At 38.5% G+C, this 8,637-nt stretch overlaps 1 protein-coding gene across 3 annotated transcripts in view; it reads right to left on the minus strand.

Moving 5' to 3' along the window:
- Positions 1–2,916: 2,916 nt before the first annotated feature.
- The window catches only part of LOC131216679 (uncharacterized), a 7,289-nt gene continuing 1,568 nt past the window's right edge, over positions 2,917–8,637 (minus strand). For 2 of the 3 annotated variants that reach the window (XM_058211231.1, XM_058211232.1), the window contains exons 2-5: positions 4,457–4,922; positions 4,269–4,389; positions 3,845–4,211; positions 2,917–3,300 (exon numbers count right to left, since the gene is read on the minus strand). In XM_058211231.1, coding sequence (XP_058067214.1) covers positions 2,986–3,300; positions 3,845–4,211; positions 4,269–4,389; positions 4,457–4,643 — 990 coding nt within the window. In that variant the 5' untranslated portion in view covers positions 4,644–4,922 and the 3' untranslated portion in view covers positions 2,917–2,985. The remainder of the gene's footprint in view (positions 3,301–3,844; positions 4,212–4,268; positions 4,390–4,456; positions 4,923–8,637) is intronic. The other variant, XM_058211234.1, reaches the window with a different exon arrangement.

Below are 8,637 nucleotides of genomic sequence, written 5' to 3' on the forward strand. Positions count from 1 at the left end.
GGCAACTCCTAAAATGTTTGAAAACTCTTTTTCCGTTTGACATACATCCTGATCGAGCAATGCTGCCAATTCTTCATCATCAACCTTTTTTGGCTGTCCGATCAAAAAATCCACAAAAAAACAGTTGCCAGCTCGCTCTTACCTGGAACCCGGATTACCTGGTTAATGGCGGCATAGTATAGTCTACGCCGAATAACATGCATGAAACGGACTTCTATATCTACCAAATGTGCTTCCTTACTTGAATATTTCATACTGATAGAAGATGACTTTTGGATAGATGTTCACTATACATTTATTATTTCTTTTTGGTGTACATTTCTTGCATCGATCAGTTCGGCGGTTTTGCCAATTGTTGCCTCACTTTTGTTAAATATCTTTGCAATATTCTTGTTATCTTTACCGTTGAAACTAATATTTATGTTCATTTGATGGTTTTCACCAGTTAGTTTACATATTTTTTGGGTTTTCTGCCATCTTACATGCTGAGAATCAAAACAATGTCTTGGGAATTCTTCATCCCTCGGTTCCCATACATACTTCTGCATTTTGAAAATATTTGATGAAAGCATAAGAAATTACGTTACATAATTCATAAATAACTAAAGCTACTGCACTGTTCCTGTAACATTAAGTATAATTACCGAAAAAGAACTGTGGAAAACTGTAACTTCCAAGTTTCAAACTTCGAATAAACTTTATTTCACAATCCATAATTTCTCCTATGACTTCGATCGACTGCTCCAGTACCAGTGCACCAGATTAATTCAAAATATCATTTAATCGTCAAAATATGTTGCTTAACGTCACAATATGTCTTCAAAATTATAAAAGAGCGATTAAAATTGAAAATATACAAATGTTTCACATTTCATTTCACTTCATTTTTCTGATCATTCAAATGTTCACATGATAAACTTGGTTTTGCTAGCCGCTATAAAAGAACTATTCGCACACACACGTATATATCGTATATATTTATACACAGGGCCATCCATTTCTTAGTTTCCAAATCACAGGGCTGGCACTTGACAGTTTTTGAATATATTTGTCAATAAAAGTGTCACACTTTTAGTTGATTGTGTGCCATTTTTAAAAATTAATCGCTTCATGAATCGCAGAACAACGTATTAAGATTAATAAAAATCATTACAAAAGTGGGGAAGCGAAAACGCTAATTTTTCCTACAAAATATACTTCAGCGACGAGGCACTTTTTTACTTTGCGGCTACAAAAACAAGCACAATTATTGCATCTGGGCATTTAAAACCCTCAATCGGTCAAAGGTGACTTTATGGTGCGCATTTTGGGCTGCGTCATCATAGGACCCAATGTTTTCGAAAACCACGACGGGAGGGCCATTACCGTCAATTCCAAGCGATACCGCCAGATGATCACTTTTTCTTGCCTTCCATTGAAGATATGGACTTATAAGATATGTGGCCTCGTGTTGCTCAGGTTTTCGAACTACTGCGCGAGATCTTTAATGGGCGTATTATTTCACGTTTTGATGATGTCAATGTCATGCTATTTTGCCGTTGGACTTTTTGTTCTGGGACTACGCAAGAGATTGTGTTTATGCTGACAAGCCTGCAACTTTGGAGCATTTGAAATACAACATTCACGAAGTTATGGCCGAACTACCACCGGAAATGTGCAAAAAAGTTTTTGAAATTTTTTTATCAGCGTCGACTGTTAGCATAATTCCCAAGGTGGCCATCTGTGTCCCAGCCATATTTTGTTGCACGCATAATGACAAAGTACACATTTTATGATGATAAAATAAAATCAATAAAAAATTAATATTTCATGTGTTTTTTTTTCAAGTATGGTTTTAAAACTACGAAATGAATGAGCTGTTTATATAAGTATATGCCGGAAGTGATGGGCAATGTTTCCGATCTGAAGGGTGCTCCTTTATGTCCAACAATACACATTGTTAACCATCGTGACTTTTGTTGCTCTGCTCCTTAGTCTTTTTAATATTTTTTCAAGTTTGAATAATTTGCTATTGCACCAATGCTTTAATGTTTTCATGATAACAACATCGTACTGATTTTGAAAGTTAAAATACCAATTTGCATAAATGTTGCATTTTTATATGTACTACTACTTTTGTTTCCATTTCAATAATCTTGCATTTTTGTTATACATATCTTTATCGTTACTCTTTTAAAACTGTTTGTGTAGATCCGTCGTTTTTGTTTATAGTTTATATTTTTTAGATTCATAAAAGAACCTTTATTGATACTTAAAACTATTTCTTCAATTTAAGCTTCGTTGTTGTATTTAATGCATAAATGCATTTGCATTGTCCTTAACGGAATTTTTATGTAAATGTGTGAAACCTGCGTGCCGGTTAAACTTGTTTTGATAGACCCTGATTTTGATTGTCTATTGAAATACTACTTCTAAGGCTACTTTCTGGACCCAAATACATTTTAACTGTCGAACAATCGTGTATAGAAATTAATCAGAATTAAAGCAGTTCAACATGGTTATATTTACTACCAAAAACTGTAAGTATTTTTTTATCTCAGTCCGGGCCGTATTTCTGTAAGTATCTGTAGGGTTAATTTGTACTCTATGATAAGCTCAATGTAACCTGTTTTCGAGTAATATTAAGTTATATTGGATTAAGTTATGTTGGAAACTACTAGCTAGACGCGTTGTTTGTTTGTATATTCGAGCTCATTTGTGACAAAATGGTTTTCTCATTTGACATGGTTCGGGTTTCAGACTTATACAGTTGTTTTTAAATTACTACTGATCGGTTGTTTCTATAATATCTAAAATCTTTCTTGATGGCAGTTAGATTGTATCATTAAAATTTACTTACAAACTCTTTTTCAAAGATGTAAAATATTTAGAAAACTGTTTTAATAAATAAACACAAAGCTCATAAAGTCACAATCGAAAAAAGATCACACGGGGAAAATATTTCATTACACTGCTTTTCCTTCAAAGCTTGTCTTACTCATGCAATCAAACGTAATCCGAAGCTGAAATGGTGCCTTCCGGCATGGCATCCGATTGCTTTTCGATGGTTAGCAAGTTATTTGTTTCGTTCAGGAAATAGCTTTGAACGTTCGGGTTTTTATGAGGTGAAGAAATTTCCTTCAGGTCCACTATTTCATATGGGCGTTCGTCTTCATCTTCTTCACCCGCTATGTTGACATTATTCAATAGCCCAGAGTAATACGCGCTACCCGACCCACTCGCTCCTCCTGTTGCACTGTGCAGGGATGTTGGAATTGCTGGTAGTGGGCAGTTCATGATCAGAATGTCGCTGTCTGCTCCCTGAAAGTAAAAAAAAGGCGTTTCCCTTAATTACTCAGTGCTGTTGTACTTATTCAGTACTTTTACTTATACATAAAAAAGGGTTATGCAAGCTTTTATAAAAAATGAAACTATTGCTCCCTTCCAAGTCATAACTGGACAAGTCGTGTAGAGTGATATAACATTCGACTAATAACGTTGGCTAAGCTGAAAATTGTGGCAACAGTATCGACATATGCGCTCGGATCAAGAAGCCGATACTATTAAATTTATGACATGGTAGCTTGGTAGCTAGACATGTCAATCTCGAACGCCGAGTACAGTACAGACAGTAGACAGTGAGGTACAGCGTAGTACTAGCAAGTCTCAAGTACCAACCACTCGCGATCAATCACTTCATAAGATAACAAAGATCTCCCACAACTAGATCTACTAGTATTAGTATTAATTAGTTCATATTAAAACAGCAGAGGAAAAGCTCATAACGATAGTGATATGCATTTTCCACCAGCATCTCAAAACCGTGCACATTACATTTACACTAGGAAACGCAGAACTTACTCACTTGTTTCACGGACCCTGACTTGAAAGACCCGGTTTCCGATGGTCCCACTTCATTTCCCACCTCAGCATAAGAAGCTTCATCGATCTGCACTGGATTGTAGTTGTTATCATCCATATGTGTGTAATGATTTTCCACCGGTAGCGTGTGTGAGTTTACCAGTTGATCCGGTGTGGAAAGATTTTTTCGGCTGCTGAACCACGTCCAGAGGCCCGAATTTGTGCTACGTGGACTACACGAACCGTTCGTTGAATTTTTCGACACTTGGTTTTCAAAGTTTAAGCCGCTAGTATCCTTTGTACTACTTGAGTCGAAGCATAACGTTCGCCGCCCATTTTGGTTGGTACGCATTCTGAAATTCCAAATTAAACTATTTCACAGTGAATAAAAACAATTGCTATATTCGAATAAGTAATGTTTTAACAACCTTTTACATCTTAGAAAAACTATCATTATTACGGCACCGAAAAACGCGGATGTAAGTGAAACCACAATTAGTGTAAATGTCCAGTTGAATTCTTTCGAGTCGGAGGATGAAAATATCTCTTCTGAAATTGCCAAATACGAAATCACAATGTTTACGTTTAAACTCTGTAGCTTTGGAAGTTTACATACTTATGGCTCCATCGAGCGACAAAGTTCCCCTGTCCTGCCACGCCCAGGAGCATAGATCGCACGTGGTTAGACCATCAGGTGCGATGGAATCCTCTAGAAATGGTGGTCTCGGGGGAGGTGGCACGAATTTTCCATTCCAGTAGCTTTGGTCGATCGTGTCAATCACACGCATTTCGTTGTCAATCATTGATTTTTTTGTCTATTACTATGCCGCACGGCAAGTAATGCGTAATAACTCTCTTTGTTTTAATCGAGAACCGCATATGCGTCGTCCACGCGATTTTTTCATTTGCCTTGCTCACAATTTATTCAATTGCCTTATATCTGGCACGATACGGTCAGTCATCATAAGAAATTTATGCAACATTTTCTTAACAATGTTTACTCGAGAAACTTTCCACTCTGAATGCATATTCTTTGCCGTAATGATTACTGTTACTATCAAATGTTTGCCCAACATGATATTCTGCAAATAGAAAATGATAACACGAAAAAGCGTTAACGATTATATTGATATACCCAAACTTCATGAAAACATCTATATTTTTCCAACCACATTGCTTTCATAGCTGACTCTATATTCTTCTTCTTTTTTGACCGCCTGTTGCCAACTGATGATGATTGGTTCTTCTTCTTATCCGGCAATTACAAGTGCCGAGCGATCTTGGCCTGTAACTGAGACAATGTAAAATTATGTTGCTTACCACAACAATGTATTTTTTGCCCAACCCTTTGCCACGCCGGCGTTTGGAATCGAACCCAGGCTAAATGTCCAGCGCTCTATCAATGGGGGCTACCGGCTTCCAACTACTCTATCAACGACCAATTTCGCTCTAGATTACTAACTATAAGTCAATTAAAATGAAGTGCTGGTTTTCACGAATCAGTGCTTGTGTCTCATCATACTATACTGCAAGGATCAAGAAGAACCAGCCATCAAGAAACCAGTCTGTCTAATCTGTCACAACAAGTTATCGTTTATAAGCATTACAAAAAAAAACATCGACCGATTTCTATGGCAGATTTTTTATGACTTCCATGCATTTCGCCGAGCACAAGGTGGCGTTTTTGGTCTACGCAGAAACTAACAGTTATTCTCAATATTAAACGAATCCTTCCAAGGATTGAGTACTAGACTTCTCTATGGGAGCTCGACGGCTCGCCTTAGAGGTTCCAGGCTTGCCGGTGTCTGGTACTTCACAAGCTGATACAAAAACATGAGGCATGAATATCATGAACGTCATTACTCTTCACTCTTTCTTCAGCGTCGGTTTTAGCCCTTAGTTTCGAAGTCCTTTATGTTCTTTATCACGGATGAAATCAGATGCGTCGCCGTTCTTTTTCTCTGGTATGTTTGGTGTTTGAAGACGATTACTCGATGGCACGAATCGTTAGAACGGGTAAGTCATGTATTAGTTGCTCTTAAGTGTCGTCTTTGTCTGGCAGTTGCACTTCCGACTCCACAGTTGCAGTTGGCCGTTGCACTGCCGATGCATTACGATGGTTGCGGTCTCATTAGCGTGTTGTTTTTGGCCAAAAGGTAACGGGCAAGCAATGGTCGAAACTGAGCAATTTTTAGGACGGCGAAGTTGTCGACACGTGTCATATCTAAATCCCTGGTAAAAATCGTATCTCACAAGCAGATCGATATGTTCAGGTTCTCATGTTCTTTTCCAGATGTGATTATTGACCAACGCTATTTTCCTCACTTAAATAACACAATAACACAAGTAACTCAGAAACGATTCTCACTACTCTGCTGGTGCATGCCAGGCCCGCGCTTTCCTATTCACAATTCTCAAACTTTCCTATTCACAATTCGGGGTCACAAAACTACGCTGTGCCAAATTTCAAGCGGATTGGTTCAGTAGTTTTGGATAAAAGTGGTACAGACAAACAGACAAACAAACAACCATTTTTGTACATATAAACCAGTTGTTCCAGGCGTGCATCACCAGGCCTCATTTCATTCTCATTTCTCGATGGTCCGTCGTTTCAGAGGACCGGACTACCTAGTGACGTATCTGATCGACTTCCCTTCTCACTTCCCGTTGCTCTTCCATTTCAGACGATCGGGCTTCCCAGTGACGTATCCGACCGGTTTCTCTTCTCACTTCGCGTTGGATGCATGAAAAAACTCGAATCAACTGAATTTGGCTTTGTTACGTTCACTGTTATTTGGCTCAATCACAGCGTAGTACTATTGTCGAATGTAAAAAAAATTAATGACGATAAACGAGTTTGACGATGTCTGCATTCCATCGATAATTATTAGTTGACATAAAACTTAATCATAAGTTCACAAACCAAAGCCCGGTTGAAAGGTATTTGGTTAGACTAGGCTAGAGACTAGACTAGAAGCATTATCAATTGTTCGTGAATATTTGAAGGGTTGGGACGAAGCTATTAAACCAACTCCAGCGATGTAACAACTATGTATGCGTTGTTTGAAAAAATAACTGGAAATATGAACATCGTCCACCTACATGAACAACACATCGTGTAACGGTCAAGACATTATTTGTCACCATCTACATTTACGAGAACATAAACGAGAACATGAACGAAAACACAAAGTGAAAGAGATCAAAACAAACATTACGATGTCGCATTGATGTGCCAGGCAAAGCAATGTACATAAGCACAGTGAACCCCGATAACGTATGCCAATACTCTCAGATAAAGCGGGTTTGCCAGACGTACAACCAGCCAAGTTGTGTTTCCAGCAGTTTGTTTGAACAATGAACGAGCATAACAGCTGTTGACTGAGCCAGTAGCGAACGCTTTGTTCTATGCATCCTTTTTTATCCATACCAAGGCAATGTATACAGATCAAAACCATGTTTAAGTGTATACATAGTTTTTCTTATAGGTGAACTTTCCTGCACTGTCGCGAAACTTAATAACGTCGCAAAAAATAGCGTCTGACCTGTCTCAGTCTCAGTGTCATTTTATATAGTCTCTTAAAGTTTGTTCTACTCGAAAAAGCTGTGTCCAGGGTGCACCCACCGGTATCGTACTTTCCGAATATTCAAACATGGGGCTTCCTAACCCCCCGGGCGAAAACTTTACATGGCTAGGTTTAGATGGTTCGGGCTCGTCAGCAATGTCGTACCCTAAGGATCGCCCCATAGACGAGTAGAAACTGTACATATTACCATCACGGCAGCGTGGCAAGACATAGACGAAAGAAAAACAATAGATGGACACAGGACGAGAGACAGCGTAAGATAATGTAACAGAATAAAAAATTCACAAGAATAAGAAACGATTATGGGAAGAACAAAGACTACTTCACCGGTAGGAAAACAGAGTGCGCAACTATTTTAGGAAACGTCAAAAGGTATCCGAAAAACTTTCACACCTAAGGTATCATATCATATCCCGAACAAGATTGGAAAATAACGTGTAACCTACGAGAGGTCTTATAACGATGGACGCAGCAATTCTATGAACTACTCAATTACCGAACGACTGCAACATCTCCACTGGCGAGTAAAATTGTGCTTCTACCTCCAAGAATTGGAGGGACCCAAAGGGCCATCCGTCGATCAAAGAATGACAAAGCATAAACCACCGACAGAATTGAAGTCGAGTTCACAACTAATAAAGGAGATAGAGTGGATAACGAGATTCATAAAATCATCATTGTGGTATGGAAAAAAAAACGATACATGTGACTGAAATCTCGGCATAATCTACGCTATTCACAAAATGGGTAGGAGATGGACTGAAGAAGTGTGTAGCTAAGCTAACTGCAGCGCCCAACTCCGAAACCGGTTATTCGGGACCGGTTTTGCGATGTATGGTCGAGCGATATCATTTTGCATTAATTGTTGTCTATGGGATTGTCCATCAATAATTTTATTAGATTTTGAAAACTCACAGTACACCACACCTTTCATATCCCACCATACGCACAGCGTAACTGATGAAAAGTGAATATTTCGCTTTGTTACGATGGAACTGGTTTACCAGACTGTATCCACGGCTTTTCGCATTTATGATTCTTGTAATAACTCTACTTTTTCATCACCAGTGATGATTCGGTACAACAACCCCTTTCTTTTCAGCCGCGCAAGCAGAAATCCGCATATGGTTTTCCTTCTTTCAATTTCTCTTTTTTCAATTCATGTGGTATCCATAAGACATTTTTCTAATCAATCCCACCGCACTCAGGC

Source organism: Anopheles bellator, chromosome 1 (genome assembly GCF_943735745.2).
Source record: "Anopheles bellator chromosome 1, idAnoBellAS_SP24_06.2, whole genome shotgun sequence".
Classification (NCBI taxonomy): Eukaryota; Metazoa; Arthropoda; class Insecta; order Diptera; family Culicidae; genus Anopheles; species Anopheles bellator.